At 42.3% G+C, this 17,267-nt stretch overlaps 1 protein-coding gene across 1 annotated transcript in view; it reads right to left on the bottom strand.

Moving 5' to 3' along the window:
* Positions 1–16,560, bottom strand: part of TMEM54 (transmembrane protein 54) — a 33,229-nt gene extending 16,669 nt beyond the window's left edge. Inside the window, exons 1-2 of the mRNA XM_040337017.1 lie at positions 16,349–16,560; positions 1,470–1,651 (exon numbers count right to left, since the gene is read on the bottom strand). Coding sequence (XP_040192951.1) covers positions 1,470–1,651; positions 16,349–16,361 — 195 coding nt within the window. The 5' untranslated portion in view covers positions 16,362–16,560. The remainder of the gene's footprint in view (positions 1–1,469; positions 1,652–16,348) is intronic.
* Positions 16,561–17,267: the final 707 nt, after the last annotated feature.

Genomic DNA, 17,267 nt, shown 5'->3' with positions numbered 1-17,267 from the left:
TTCAAGAAGGACCCCTAGAACAAACATGGTTAACAGTAAGGTCACGACAGACTCAAATCTAAACCAGCAGCTCCTTCGGGGGTAGTGCTACAATAGTAATGATAAAAAAGGGGGGGGGCAGGGAACCCAAGAGTGGACCCAATTCGGACTTTAACGGCACAGTAAACAATGGAGATAATTGGACATAATTTTAATAGGAAAAAGACACATACATGATAAAAAAAAGGGGACATGACAATTAAAAATCATACATATGAGATACATATAATATGATAAGAGCCCTGAGTGCATCAACGCGTTTCACCGTAGGGCTTCTTCAGGATGCAATTCAGGATACAGTGATTGCAAAAAGCAGAAAGAGGGTCTCACTATCTTGCAAATCACTCAAGTCTTGATTGGCAGGTGGCCAATGAAGACATCCAATATAGGAACGAGATTAAACCATGCAGAAAGAGCGTGTAGCTGGCAAAGCGAGATCAAGTATATTTTATACAAAGCCGTGCAGAGCCGTTTGCTCGCTCCCAGAGGATTACCTTGATACAACCAGTCCATGAATCTATTACTGATTTGGCTTTGTATATAATATACTCCTATGATTGCATGGAGTTTAGCCGACTGACTCACTGCACCATTTTGAAATACATCTCTATATTTTCCTGGTTCCTTCTTTGAGGGCTGGTTGTCGTGTACCTATTTTCCCCTGTGTCCAGCTTCCTCCTGGAGTTATTTGCGTTTCTCATCTAGGAATCACTGGTTTCCTTGACTATTCGGTTGGAGGAGAACCACTTGGCCTTTAGGAGAAAGATCAAAACCCATCTCTTTTGAGCTCAAAGGAGAAGTGGTCAAACAAGCGCCCAGAGGCGATTCAGTTCGCAGGTGCTGCGCTATATACGTTTTTCACTCACTCACTCACTCCGTGAGATGTTCAAATCGTGGGATTTTTTTTTATACCCTAACCATGCTTTAAACTTCTCCACAACTTTATCCCTGACCTGTCTGGTGTGTTCCTTGGCCTTCATGATGCCGTTTGTTCACTAAGGTTCTCTAACAAACCTCTGAGTGCTTCACAGAACAGCTGTGTTTATACTGAAATTTAATTACAGACAGGTGTACTCTATTTACTAATTATGCGACTTCTGAGGGCAATTGGTTCCACTAGATTTTAGTTAGGGGTATCAGAGTAAAGGGGGCTGAATATAAATGCACGCCACACTTTTCAGATATTTAATTGTAAAACATTTTGGAAAACATTTATCATTTTCCTGCCACTTCACAATTATGTGTCACTTTGTGTTGGTCTATCACATCAAATCCCAATAAAAAATATTTACTTTTTTGGTTGTAATATGACAAAATGTGGAAAATTTCAAGGGGTGTGAATACTTTTTCAAGGCACTGTAGTACAATAAGTGTTGGTATAATCACACCATGCATACCAATATATGTACATATAAAATGTGTGCACCTACCACAATCGCAGTTGCCACAGCGATGATGTTGGTGACAGAATATTGTAGCGAATTACGTCCAACGTGTCTCAGTACTAATCCATGTACAATGGCCCCCACAATAAAATTCAGGTGTCCAACCACAATCAGTGCAAGGCCAACTTTCATCAGGATCTTTCCATACTGGGAACTATCCAGGGCTTCTGTTAAGAAAGGTAAACAAAGTAACACATAAATAAGAGTATATAGATTGAAATGAAGTACAACTTTATAAAAAATACTTAACAATACTTTTCAGTTCTGATTTCTATCACATATTGCCTAAAGATAGAGATGTGATTTTCTTCTACTGTCAGGTCAGATATCATTTAAGAGGGTAATGATGTGTAATAATTGAGTTATCCCATCTGAATATTAGGGGTAAACACATTTATGGAACTGTAACATGTTTACAGTCTTTGTTATTTATTGGACCAATAAGTTTCAGAGGCACATTTTTGTCATATGTTTAGTACCGCTGTTTTAAAATATATTTACCGTACATGTAGTAAAGGAGGAACCATTAAAAACAAATAGGCCCAGGTTCACAAAACACTTACGCCGACGTATCTCAAGATACGCCGCGTAAGTGTAAATATGCGCCGTGCCCACAAAACTGATACGCCTGAAAATAGGCTTCATCCGACCGACGTAACTTTCCTACGCCGGCGTATCATAGGCGCATATTTACGCTGGCGGCAAGTGGTGCTCCCATTGATTTCCTATTCACATATGCTAATGAGGGAGATACGTCGATTCTTGAACTTACATGCGCCCGGCGCATAATATACGCGGTTTACGTAAGACGTACGCTGGGCGTAAAGTTATTCCCCATATAGGAGGCGCATTTCATGCAAAGGTATGGACCAGGGAACACAGCCGTCGTATTTTACGTTGTTTACGTAGTTTGTGAATATGGCTAGGCGCAGGTTACGTTCACGTCGTAGGGAGTGATTGGACGTATCTTAGGCAGTTGTTTCGACGTGATTCTGAGCATGCGCACTGGGATGCGGCCACGGGACGGCGCATGCGCCGTTAATTTTAAGTACTTCTGTGATGCTTGGCCCATCATTTGCATGGGGTCACGCCTCATTAGCATGGCTCACGCCCACTTCCACCTACGCTGGCTTACGCCGAGGAAACCCAGTGCAGATTTTAGGGCAAGTGCTTTGTGAATACTGTGCGCTACGTCGGCGTAGCGTATATTAGATACGCTACGCCGGCATAAATATGCGCCAATGTATGTGAATCTGGGCCTTAGTGGCTTAAGATTGAATATGGCTGTTATTTCAGTAGTAATAATGTTTCCTGAGCACCTTCAATGCTACTCAAAATTGGTCAAATAGGGAGCAGATGGAGGTGTTCACACTGCAGCGTTACCTTTGCTTTGAGGTAAAATTAACACTGTTTGCAGGTCAGCAGTTTTTGATGTTTCGCAACCACCTCCATTCACTTCTATTCAAATGCATCACAAGCATGGCGTAAAACGCACCGTAAACACACTTACTTGAAGCCATGGGCAAACTGTCTTTTGCCTACCAGGAATAAATCTGTGAGCTTCATGGGGGCTGCCCCTGAAGTACCTTTGAACTAATTTCTGACCAGTGATCAAGTCTGAGGAGGTGGCTCCTCTAGGGCTTGTGAGTAGAGACCCTGACGGACTCCCTGAAATAGCATAACCAGAGAGATATTCCTCGTGGCCCCCAACTTTAATCATCCTGGAGTTACCTCATGGTCCCCATCTATCCAGGAGCTACCCCATGGTTGTCAACTATAAGACTATCTATTCTGAATTATCTCACAGTTCCCAGCTGTGAGAGCTAGACTGTGCTACCTTTTTCAAAGAGAAGAGTGTCCTCAGTCAACTGACCCTAAAAGTTTGGAGTATCCCATACCTTCTTATCCCTCTCCGGGTTAAAATTTCTACAGCAATAAAACCTAAAAAAAAAAAAAAAAGAAGACATCCCCTAGACTTTTTAATGGAGCTGGAGTGAATAGTCTGTTGCTTGTGTGACTGGCAGCCTCTGTAATACATAGGGAGAACCCGTGAATTTCTCAGCAGCCCCTTTGAAGGTAGCTCTACGTGATCTTTTCTGGTGTTGACAGCTACAAGTGTACAAAGTGTACAAATTGCACAAATGCATACATTTTGTTCACCATAGAGTTGTGGCACCATCTGCACTTCCATTTGAAAGGATGGAAGCATGACCTAAACATTTTGAGTTACGATTGGTTTCCATCTTTCCCATGTTGGAAAGGTGGGAGTATGACATATGGCAAGTTTTTTATCACGCCTTGGAAAATGTAGTAGTCGGACTCAGTTTAGTAACAACTACTCTACAGCCATGATATGCTGTATATAAAGCTTAACCACTTGCCTACAGGGCACTTTCACCCCCTTCCTGCCCAAGCCATTTTTCAGCTTTCAGCACTGTCACACTTTGAATGCCAATTGCGCGGTCATGCAACGCTGTACCCAAATAAAAAAAGGTTTATAATTTTTTTCCCACAAATAGAGCTTTCTTTGGGTGGTATTTGATCACTTCTGTGTTTTTTATTTATTGCGCTATAAACAAAAGAAGTGAAAAAATAAGTGTAGCGCTTAAACAATGTCTATCATGACAATGAACACTGGATATATAATGTACAAATTAATATATCGTATGGTTGTAAATGGTTAAATGTACAACGACTGAAAATTGCAAAATAAAGTCCATATAAATTGATATTCCACAGGGTGAATGAGAGAAGAATATTCAAAACATAGTGCTGACTTCTTCCGTGTATGGTAATAACCCGTCACCAATAGAAATGAAGGCTTACCGGAGCAAATGGACTTAATGGACGTATGCCCCCAAAAGTCAAAACAAGCTTGTGAGATATGGTTCCCAACCAAGAATAGAAGAATCAAACTGGTATACACATCCTGGTATCTGATGGATGACGATTCAGAAAGCACCAAAGTATGCGATAATGGATGATATCCCGGAACTTATCTCTCAATGGTATCAGTAATATAAAGAGATAGGAGACTCCACTGCCGCCTCACCTTGTATACACAATACGTGTGATACTTCAGCCTACATGTAAGTGTAACAGCTGTAAAATAAATCTTTTTTATTGGTTTAAACGAGATCACGCTATGTGACCACTTTTCTCTCCTATCTCTTTATATTACTGATACCATTGAGAGATAAGTTCCCTGACAGGATGTGGACCTGTGTGCTTACACACACAGATCCACGGTCCCGTTTAATTACTGGGCACTAGTAATACAACCACCCCCCTGTCATATGTCCCAGATTCACCTGTCCCTCTTGGGTGCCTGGGCCCTCAAAGGCAAACAGCCTATGGTGAGCGATGTATTCTTTCAAGGAATACAAAGCCTGCTCGGATTGGCACAGGCTGTAACATCATCAGCCCAGCTCTCTCTCTCTCTCTTTCTGTCTCTCTCTCTCTCAAAGCCAATCCGAGCAGGCTCTGTATTCATTAATAGAATACATTGCTTGCCGGGATTGACTCAGCGGTGTATACTGTATGTAGCCAAAGCTACATACAGTATTACCGCACATCCGGCGGGCTGACATCCAGCAGCAACATTTTATACCGGTGTGTAAGACGACCCCCTGTTTTTTGGGTGTTTTTTTTTTTATGTGTAAAAGGTCGTCTTATATGCTGGAAAATATGGTATGTAGGCAAGTGTAGTTTAGCCTTCCCACACAGGTGGCGCTGTTTCTAGAGCTGTTATGCAGAGGAAAGGGAGGCTAAGGGGAGACCTTGTTCCTCTGAGGCCTCCATAGGTGTCATCAGGGAAGCAGCCATCCGATTGGATGCTGCTTCCCTGAATGACCTCCGTGGCCATCTTTAGTGAGGGCAGTGCTAATAAATAGCACTGTCCCACTGCAGTTGGCGTGCATTTACAAAGTGGCTAGGATAGGGACAGGAACCCGCTGGTCTAAAGCAAGGAAAGGTTCCAGTGGGGAAGAGGGGAAGGGGCCTCACACCTGATTCTGCCAACCAATATACCCCATTGGGTCGGTGATCGAAACTACCCTCTGCATCCAGAGCCCTCTTGCTGCCACTCTGTCTCTCAGCCACCTACTTCATCAGATCCACTCCGGTATTGTAGGTTTGCTCTTGTATCTTCTACTACATAGAGAATATGCTTTAACAATCCTTCTGGGAGGAGCCATGATATTTAGGCTACTAGGATAGATTGTGCTGCTTGTACCAAGTATCAATTATTTAACTTATACAACGTGCCCCATGTCTTGGTCTCTGTGTCCAGTTACTCCACATTGGGTAACAACTAGCTGGCTCTACCCACAACAGCGTAAGTCAGCAGGATATACCCCACATGGCAGTCAGCATGGAAGGTGATGCAGAGGCCACCATGTCACAGTTGGGAGCAGCTTTAGCTCCCATTCCTATATTCGATGGGTCTAATATCTCACTAACGAAGTGGGAAGAAAGGAGGGGGTCACCGCTCCAGGTGGGTCTTTGCAGGCAATTTGAGGAACTTGTCAGGAGTCCAAGGTGCTGGCAATGCACAAGGCAAACATGGAAAAATGGAAATAGATGGACAGCCGCACTCCAGAGGAACTTGAAAAAGTCGTCTTTATTAATAAAAGATGGACATGCAGATCCAAAAATACAGTTACATGAGGGGACATGTCGAAGTGGGAAGATTGCTGTACGTCTCTAGTTTAGAGCATATCGTGGCACCTCTAGAAGGCCTATTTAGGGAAAACATGACCCTAAATGAGTTAAGACAATAAGAGGGTGAGACCCTCTCTCACTTCACTGTCTCCCTCCAGAAGTTATGGAAATGGTTGAAAGAAGAAATACCTACAGGGGTGTGCTGATATAGGTGCTCCGGACAAGCTGTTATGGGACCAATTCATGGAAGAGGTGAGCGTTGCCCCTGTCCAGCAGGCCCTGCAGGAACGAGTGAGGTCTCAGCCTTCCGTCACTTTCAATGACGTGGTGGTGGAAGTGGTGGCCCAAGAACAGGAGGATGAGAAAGCCACCATTGCGGTGACAAAGAAAAATGAGCCAATATACTCTACAGAGGAGGCTTTAGTGCCTTAGCCGTTGTTGACCCTGCAAACAACCATACACAGGAGCTGACAAAAAATATGGCATCCATGCCTCAGGAAATTACTACAGTCAAGCAGCAGTTGGTCCAATTCTCTAAGGACCGGAGATGCTGGCAGTGTGGGCACTACCGTCCAGGGCCGCTGATAGAAATCATTGGGTACAGCCTACCTGATGGGGGCCCCATACAGCCTACTTGACGGGGCCCCCTTCAGCCTGGCCCCACCTCAGACCCTGCCTTGAAAATACCTTTTTTTCCCCTCACGAATAGAGCTTTATTTTGGTGGTATTTGATCACTTCTGTGTTTTTTTTTTTTTGTGCTATAAACCAACGATTTAAAAAAAAAAAAAAAGAATTTCTTAATTAATTTAAGCCAATATGTATTCTGTTACATGCTTTTGGTAAAAAAAAAAATACCAATAAGCGTATTTTGATTGGTTCGTGCAAAAGTTATAGCATCTACAACTATGGTATATTTTTAGTGAATTTTTCATTATTTATTTATTTATATTAGTAAATGTAGGCGATCAGCTAAGGGGTTAGCTGGGTGATGGTTCAGGTGTAGAAGCAATGTTCGTGGGCACAGTTACCGGCAGTTCGGTGGTTTCCTTGGTACCCATTATCCTGAGCATGAATTTTCTGTAAGATCTGGACTTATCCTGCTTGTTGATGGAGGTCAAGAAGTTCCGTGGGCACAAACGATTGTGTGGCTTCCTGTCCGTATGGCTCAATGTGATCCGGGCCTACAAAGCCTACGGCAGAGAAGGTAGACAGTAGACAAAACGAGAGGGTGTCATCCATACAAGGCTTAGGCAAAACCTACTGATGGCCACCCATCAAGAAGTTATCTGGTCATTACCTATTGGAGCTCCAAGGGGCTACCGTTATGATAGGATCTTGTAGAGTCCCCAAGCTTTAAGGAGAATGGTTAACAGCCCAAACCCTTTCCAAAGTCCATTGGGGTAGGGTACTGGTCCAGCTAGTTATATTGGGAACCAACCCCTCTTCCCCTACCAAACTGCATGATCATAGTGGACCTCTACATGGTACCCAGACATTGCATTGTGTAGTCCCAACTGGTGGTCAAACCTATCTGTGCTCCTTTGCAAGGCACCCTGCACTTTGATCAACACCAACAGTTGTTAGACCAATTGGCCATCCCCTTCCAGGTATATCTGCTGTCCCAAAAGGCTCTCCTTTATCAGCTGCTGGAAAAACATTTTTAAGTCCTGAAGACTATGGATGTACTGAAGGTATAGACCATTCCATGCACATAGGGAGTACAAGTTGAAAAAAATGAACTCCAATTAGCGAATAAAGAAACCAGAGGTTATTAAGAACAACTCTATGTCACTGGTTGCTAGGTTGCTGTCAACTACACAGCATCACTGGTTGCTAGGATGCTGTCGGCTACACAGCTGACTGCGTACTAGCAACCAGTGATGCTACAGTGGGGCAAAAAAGTATTTAGTCAGCCACCAATTGCGCAAGTTCTCCCACTTTAAAAGATGAGAGAGGCCTGTAATTGTCATCATAGGTATACCTCAACTATGAGAGACAAAAATGTGGAAACAAAGCCAGACAATCACAATGTCTGATTTTGGAAAGAATTTATTTGCAAATTATGGTGGAAAATAAGTATTTGGTCTCCTCTACAAACAAGCAAGATTTCTGTCTCTCACAGACCTGTATCTTCTTCTTTAAAGGGGTTGTAAAGGTTAAAAAAAAAATCCCTAAATAGCTTCCTTTACCTTAGTGCAGTCCTCCTTCACTTACCTCATCCTTCGATTTTGTTTTTAAATGTCCTTATTTCTTCTGAAAAAATCCTCACTTCCTGTTCTTCTGTCTGTAACTCCACACAGTAATGCAAGGCTTTCTCCCTGGTGTGGAGAAAGCCTCTTGAGGGGGGAGGGGGCGAGCAGGAGGGTCGAAGGATGAGGTAAGTGAAGGAGGACTGCACTAAGGTAAAGGAAGCTATTTAGGGGATTTTTTTTTTTTTTACCTTTACAACCCCTTTAAGAGGCTCATCTGTCCTCCACTCATTACCTGTATTAATGGCACCTGTTTGAACTTGTTATCAGTATAAAAGACACCTGTCCACAACCTCAAACAGTCACACTCCAAACTCCACTATGGTGAAGACCAAAGAGCTGTCGAAGGACACCAGAAACAAAATTGCAGACCTGCACCAGGCTGAATCTGCAATAGGCAAGCAGCTTGGTGTGAAGAAATCAACTGTGGGAGCAATGATTAGAAAATGGAAGACATACAAGACCACTGATATTCTCCCTCGATCTGGGGCTCCACGCAAGATCTCACCCCGTGGGGTCAAAATGATCACAAGAACAGTGAGCAAAAATCTCAGAACCACACGGGGGGTGGGGGGTTAGTGAATGACCTGCAGAGAGCTGGGACCAACGTAACAAAGGCTACCATCAGTAACACACTACTCCGCCAGGGACCCAGATCCTGCAGTGCCAGACGTGTCCCCCTGCTTAAGCCAGTACATGTCCGGGCCTGTCTGAGGTTTGCTAGAGAGCATTTGGATGATCTAGAAGAGGATTGGGAGAATGTCATATGGTCAGATGAAACCAAAGTAGAACTGTTTGGTAGAAACACAACTCGTCGTATTTGGAGGAGAGAGAATGCTGAGTTGCAACCAAAGAACACCATACCTACTGTGAAGCATGGGGGTGGCAACATCATGCTTTGTGGCTGTTTCTCTGCAAAGGGAACAGGACAACTGATCCATGTACATGAAAGAATGAATGGGGCCATGTTTCGTGAGATTTTGAGTGCAAACTTCCTCCCATCAGCAAGGGCATTGAAGATGAACGTGGCTGGGTCTTTCAGCATGGCAATGATCCCAAACACACCGCCCGGTCAACGAAGGAGTGGCTTCATAAGAAGCATTTCAAGGTCCTGGAGTGGCCTAGCCAGTCTCCAGATCTCAACCCCATAGAAAACCTTTGGAGAGAGTAAAAAATTCCGTGTTGCCCAGCGACAGCCCCAAAACATCACTGCTCTAGGGGAGATCTGCATGGAGGAATGGGACAACATACCAGCAACAGTGTGTGACAACTTTGTGAAGACTTACAGAAAACCTTTGACCTCTTTCATTGCCAACAAAGGATATATAACAAAGTATTGAGGTGAACTTTTGATATTGACCAAATACTTATTTTCCACCATAATTTGCAAAAAAATTCTTTCCAAATCAGACAACGTGATTGTCTGGATTTGTTTCCACATTCATGGTTGAGGTATACCTATGATGACAATTACAGGTCTCTCTCATCTTTTTAAGTGGGAGAACTTGCACAATATTCCACCTATTCTGAAGGCAAAAAAATAGAAGGAAATGGATACCAAGCGCCTTGAGGCGATTCAGTTCGCATGGGTAGCGCTATACAAGTTTTTCACTCACTCACTCACTCACAATTGGTGGCTGACTAAATACTTTTTTGCCCCCACTGTATGTAGCTGACAGCCTTCCAGTAACCAGTGATTCTGTGCACTAAGAATGGAGTTATGAACACGCTGGTCTTAGCGCTGCTCCTCTCCTTTCTCCACAATGCCTCCATGTGATAAACATATTTCCCGTTTTAGAGGAATGACATGATTGTACAGGTTTTCTGTGACACTCTGATTGAAGGAAGCTTACAGAAAAAAAAAAAAAAGAAAAAAAACAACTGAGGACAATTAGGCAAATGTAATCATATGATTAATTAAAAAAAAAAAAAAAAAAAAAAAAGAAGGAGGGATAAAAGCCCCTAGACACAGCAAACATGGTTACCAAGCCAAGCCAAGGAGGACCACCAGAGACCTGACCCAGAGGGGAGAGATATAAACAGGGACATATGAGGGACTCCACTCCACCACTCCAAAAACCAAGGTTAAATGTAAATGTTTTGTGTTTGGATACACTTTAAATACTCCCACATAGAATGAACGTCATATGCTCTTATTGATTGATTTGTTAAATATTTCCTTCATGTGTCAGTTACACCACACCCGAAAGTGATTAAATATTTAAATACCTCTCGCTCTTGAATTAATTAGACCTGTCCCATAAATGAACACACAACACTGCTGAATCAGCTTCCACTAAAAGTAAGTGGTGATGTAATCTGGGAGATCTGTCTGATAGACAGGGAATCATTCTGTCAGTCTGTCTGAACATTTCATTCAGCGAGAGCGTAGCTGGAGGCTGTGTGGTTGGTTTGGGTTAATCTAACCTTCAGGGATCTATTGGTTTAGGTAGGACCTCTACCTATTGACTATTGGAGTATATTGATGTGACTTCCCACCACGCATACCACTATGTCAGCATTTTCTAATCCTCTGAACAGCAGCAGGCAAAGAGAGGGAGGGCAGTTCTAGGAGTCAATCCATTGTGTTATATACAGTCCATGTGTGCCAACAAGGAACATGCTGACAGGAGAAGAGAGCAGAATGCCAGTGGGATGGACTGCGATTCTGCGAATGCTCCTTTGCTGTCCAGTCGCAGCATGAGGTAAAGGAGATGACCTAGCTTTATTTCATATCTGCAGTAGAAAAAAGTCAGGTCATCAGACTGTCTGTCCTGTCTAGCAAAGCTGTGGAAATCTCTGGACTGCATAAACACAAATTTAAACCTTTTGACAGGCGAGACAGCACTTTGTCTGGAGTTTTATATTAGCATCTGATCATAGTGGACCTCTACATGGTAGCAAAACCTACACTGTTAGCATCAGCACTGCACAAGCAGGCTGAGCGTGAGAACTTGTTGCAAAGTGCCTACAGCTACAGAGAAAGATACATATACACACCTATTTTCAGGCTGCTCCAGTCTGGTCACATGATCTCCCCTGTGTCAGCCAGCATTGGCTACAAGGAAGAGGAGAGACTCTTCCAATAACAGCTGGAATCCCTGAGCGTTGTCATTATCCATAGGTTTACTATGGGCCAACCGATATCAATGCTCCCTCCTCTCCCCTGAAGCTGTTAGCTTATAGAGAAGAGCCGATCACATGACCAGACTGGGGAAGCCTGAGAATAGTTAAAGGGGTGTTCCAGACTTTTTTTAAGTTTATTAAAAGTCAGCAGCTACAAAAAGTGTAGCTGCTGGCTTTTAATAAACAGACACTTACTTGCTCCACGGTTCCAGCTCCTCGCCCCCTCCTCGCCGGCCGGCGTCTTCATTCCTAGTGTGGGCACCCGGTAGTGACAGCTTTCGGCTTCATGGCCGGGCACCCACTGCGCATGCACGAGCGGCGCCGTCCGATTCGACAGGCGCTCGCCTACAGGAGGGGCTGCAATAAGGCGATTAAGCTATTCGCCTTACCAGCCCCTCGGCGGAAGGAGGAAGTGGGACAGAAAAAATTACATGCCAAATGTGGCATGTAAGGGGGGGAAGTAGTGGATTAAGCGGAAGTTAAATTTTTAGGTGGAACTCCGCTTTAAGTATACAGATCTTTCTTCCACAGGGTAGTTAGTATAGGTGTTAGAAAGTGGGTGGAAGCAGTTTTAGGATAAGTTAGTATAACCCCGAATTCCACTTTAAAGTTATTTTACTGCTTGTTAGAAAAATACTGTAACCACTTGCCGACTGAGCTGTAGCCATCATTCGGCTATAGCATGGTCGTCCAGATCTAATGATGCCCTCCCATAATCCCTCCTCCCCCCCCCCCGTCGCGTGCCCTCGGACTGTGCATCGGTGCACTCTGTAATTGCTTTGTCCTTCGCACAGCTGATCACAGATCAAAGTAAAGGGCCAATCACATCGGCCCTTTTCCATGTGATAGGCTGTGTCCAATCATAGCTGATCGCATGAAAACAAATACCGGTTATAAATGCATAATTACGACACTGATCACCAGTGCCAATCAGTGTCCCTCTGCAGCATATCAGTGCCCCCTCATCAGTGCAACTTATCAGTTGCATGACCGCACAATTGTCATTAAAATTGCAACAGCACTGAAAATTGGCCTGGGCAGGAGGGGGGTGAAAGTGCCCAGTAGGAAAATGGTTATAAATTAATATCCATTACTTGAAACTACACCCGTTTTAAAAAAAAAAAACACAATATGACACTGGTGGCCTTCTTCTAAAAATATTAGTGCCCTTAATGTGACCAGCTTCACTTCACACACAGCTCAGGGCTCACAACAATCACAAAGCAAATGAATGTCAGAGAAAAGTCGGGATCAGCATGACAGCCAGGTAATTGCCATTCTTAGAAAGATAGTTCTTCTTTGGCAGGCTACATTACTTGTGACAGGTTTCCTTTGAAGGATAAAGAGTCAATTTGGCAAAATGATGTATGAATCATCAGCTGATATAGGTTCAGTATACAGTATGTGTGCATGGTGGGACTAGTTAGTGGTAAAGAGTCTTTTCTAAAAAGGTACAGGGTTTCAATGATATTTAACTTTACAGCAAACAGATTGTAATTATTAACAATCTGTTCTGTTCAAGGCCATGACTGTTAACTAATGGGATATTTGTTCAACTGCCATCTGCACGGGGATAGGTTTCCTAAGAGAATGCTTTACATCCCTAGATATTACAAATAGTAGCAACATGGATCAATGACATTTAATGACCTAGTTATCAGGTTTCATACATTGGAAACGCACATACTAATTATTCCTGAACATATACAGTGTAATATATATATATATATATATATATATATATATAAAATACACACACACAAAATTTTGAGCTGATGCTGCCCAAGGTACTGTAAATAAATATAATCTGAATCTATCAACTTGTAAAATCTAAGGAACAATTTAATCTTCTGGTCTCCTGTTATATTAATATTTGTATATATTACTACTGCATATCCTTAAGGGGTATTGAATATAAATTAAAAAAAATAAAAATAACAAACTCAGTATGTAACTACACACTTACAACAAGCTCATCCCCTTTTGTTACAACACTTCACTAATGTTTTAATGGGGAAAAAAATGAGTGGAACAAAAAACTAAATGGAAAGAGTAAACAAAGAGTACAGTAATGGTAAAGGGGTTTACGCTGCCTTGTAGAATAATTTAGCCACAGGCGCATGTTAAATTCAATGCCGCAATAAGTCCTACCAGGCATATAAACACTCTTTCATTATAGTAGGTACATCAAGCAGACATTTTTCCTCATTCATCTGGACAAAACATCTCTAGCAATAGATTCACAGCAAGAATATGCACATCACAGCCTTTATTTAAAATAAAAAATGAAATAAAATAAAAAAAAAGTCTAAACTGCAATCAGTTGAAATTTGATTGGTTGGTGCAAGATTACCTTACTATGAGCATTTTTCAATATCACAGCCAGGGTTGGATTTACCATTAAGAAAATAGAAAAAAAAGAAAATAGGAAAAAAAATAAATAGAAAAAAATAGAAAAAAAAAAAAAGAAAATAGGCAGCTTTTCCCTGTATAATTAATCACCATACATTTCAATCAAGTAAAAATAGTAATCTCTTATAGGATTATGTACACATTATCACAATATCCTAAACTGAGTAGGGAAAGGTAAAACAAGTAAATGTATGCATTTATAATTAGAATTTATAGTAAGTAAGCAAAATTAGGCTTAGTTTTCAATCAGTAATGTCTTAGGGCCCATTCACATTTAGGCTAGGTTCACACATGTCCGATGCGAATTTCCCCTCAGTTTTCACTATGAATTTCCAAAGCAGCGGTTCAGCTGTGTTTTTGCTGCGGTTCAGATGCAAATTTTTGGAGCCGGTGTTTTATCGAGATGGTTCCCCTATCGAATAGGGTCCAACCTCGACTGCGCAGGCGCAGCGCATGCACAATCGGAGCCAACCAAATCAAAAGAGGCTAAACAGCTGTTCGTCAGCTGCAGACGAGCGTGCGCAATCAACACGCTGCTCGCTCCCGATGCTCGGGGCTGGTTATACTCGCTGCACGCTCTATACAGCAAGGGGCGGATGCTTTTCTCAAAGGGGCAGATATGGTTAGAAGAGGCATGATGGCCACTGCTTTATGATGGGCAGTGCTTTTTTGAAAGGGGCGGATGCTTTTCTCAAAGGGGCAGATATGGTTAGAAGAGGCATGATGGCCACTGCTTTATGATGGGCAGTGCTTTTTTGAAAGGGGCGGATGCTTTTCTCAAATGGTCAGATCTCAATACAGCAAGGGGCGGATGCTTTTCTCAATACAGCAAGTATTGAATATGGTTATAAGAGGCCGCATGATGGGCAGTGCTTTATGATGGGCAGTTCTTGCTGTCCCCTTGCTGTATTGAGATCCGAGCATTTGAGAAAATCATCCGCCCCTTTCAAAAAAGCACTACCCATCATAAACCACTGGCCATCATGCCTTCTAACCGTATCCGTCCCTTTGAGAAAAGCATCCGCCCCTTGCTGTATAGAGCGAGTGGCGTGTATAACCAACCCCGAGCATCGGGAGCGAGTGGCGTGTATAACCAGCCCCAAGCATTGGGAGTGAGCGTTGTGTTTTTTTGCGCATGCTTGTCTACACGAGACTCACATACAAAACCCATTGGAATTCATGCAAGGATGGAGGGGCTGCCACTGCCTCCCCCTGTCATACCCTTCACTCCTGCACATACTGCCTGTTGTCATACCCACCACACTCCTCTCCTGTTTATACTGCCCACTGTCGGGCATTCTTCTGCTGCACACACTGGCCCCTGTAATACCTTCCATAGTACTCTCCTACATGCACTGCCCACTAAAACACTTCTTTAGCATTGTTTGTTATACGCCTAACCTTTCCCCATTTTAAAATGGGTGCATTTTTGCCGGTAATTAAAATACCATATTCTTTATTAGGTATGCTGCCTGACTGTATAAAACAAGTAAAAGAGGCAGGGCCACAACTGGGCTTAAAGTCACTTTAACACAACATATATGCAAATGGGGCATATTTATAGTCATTTTACTGCCCCTTATTATAAATAGGGCCTTAAGGTTCCTGTACAATGTACACATTTAGATGATTTTTTTTTCATTTACAAATAGTCTGTGCAATGATCCAATGTAGAGAACACTTTCAGACAACACAGGTTGGCGGTCATAAGTATACAACCTGATTGTGCAATCTTTGAGATATAACAAAACTATGTAATATAAGGGAAAAAATCCATTCATTTAATATCAAATCAGGCAGGCTCATACACTACATGGTGGTAAATCTAAAGGAGATTGCACAAACAGATTGTATCGTGTAAGGTCAGCCATAGCATTATCAAGCCTTGTCTAATCAGTACTATATACCTCCTCGTAAACTGGCACTAAACAAGACGGGTGTCACTCTGTACCAGGAAGATGACCTGCCCAGCACAGATCCCTGACGGTCAGATCCAGTCAGCACATTTTAACAGTTTGCCTTGTCTATGATCTATAAAGTACTGTCAGATTTTTTTAAAGCGATCAAGGAATAATGAGAAATCTGTATAAAGGCCGGTGAGAAATTCTCGACCTCTCATCCTTCTTAACCCCTTCGCCTGCATGTGATGCTTGTGATGCACCAATAACCACCAAGCCAAAGGCAAATCCTGGGCTTGGTAATGCGCTACATTCAATTAAGGGTAAAGCAGACAGAGTAAAATAAATAATAAATAAATAAAACAAGACGCAGTTTTACGTGTTACAGCATCATTCAGTGAAATTATCATAAGTATGTGTGTGGGAGTGTAACCTAACAAATTTATATCACATTTCTATCTCATTAAATCAGCATTAATAGATGATGATGTCATTATTAATAAAAGGGCAACTTACTGGGTCCACACATGGCTTTTGTTGGTGTTTTCTCACAGTTTTCTCTTCGAATCCATTTCCCTTGTTTCTAAATTTCTCTCGGCAGAGTTCACTATGGGCGGCTCCTAATTCCAACCAGTCAGACTGGTTTGTAGGCTCCACCTGGATTCTGTCTTCTCAGCACAGCAGGATGTCTCTGTGTTATCATCAGTAGTAGTAGTGGGAGAGATTTACTAAAACTGGGGAACACAGAATCCACGTAGTAACCAATCAGCTTCTAATTTCAGCTTGTTCAATTAAGCTTTAGCAATAAAACCTTGAAGCTGATTGGCTACCATGCACAGCTGCACCAGATTTTGTGTGAACAAATTTTAGTAAATCTCCCCCAACACGACTATTACAATTATAATGAAATAGGCCAATGTGAGGCAAAAAGCACTCTTCCATGAAATGGGACATTACACGTATTTACAAAGAAAAAAACATTTTGTCCTCATTATAGCCTCATTCACATTGGTATTGGGAATAGGCATTTAGGGCGCGTTTTCACCACTGCCCCGAATGCCTAGCAATGTATAAATGGACAGCGGACAGAGCTGTTCACATTTAAAAAAACATGTAGCGTTTGCGTTGCTTCGTGGCAGTGTGCGGCAAACACAACACTAAATAGGGTGTCTGGGAGGCATTAAAGCTTGTTAACTGCTTTTATTTAAGTGAGTAGTAATCCACTGTAAATGTGCCTGTAGCTTTTATGTTGCATGCACAGCATGGTTGACAAGCGTTTATAAAATATCAGTGAGGTAAAAAGAAAAAACAATGCTGGAGGAAAATAATATCCTAGAATACGCTGCTAAATGATAGAGGAGATCATAGATTGTATAAAAATGACCTTGTTACTTCTTTACTAATTATAATATTGTTTTATTATTATTTATTTACT

This window comes from Rana temporaria, chromosome 2 (genome assembly GCF_905171775.1).
Source record: "Rana temporaria chromosome 2, aRanTem1.1, whole genome shotgun sequence".
NCBI classification, from domain to species: Eukaryota; Metazoa; Chordata; class Amphibia; order Anura; family Ranidae; genus Rana; species Rana temporaria.
The sequence above is the reverse complement of the archived record's forward strand: the minus strand, read 5'-3'. Positions and strand labels throughout refer to the sequence as shown.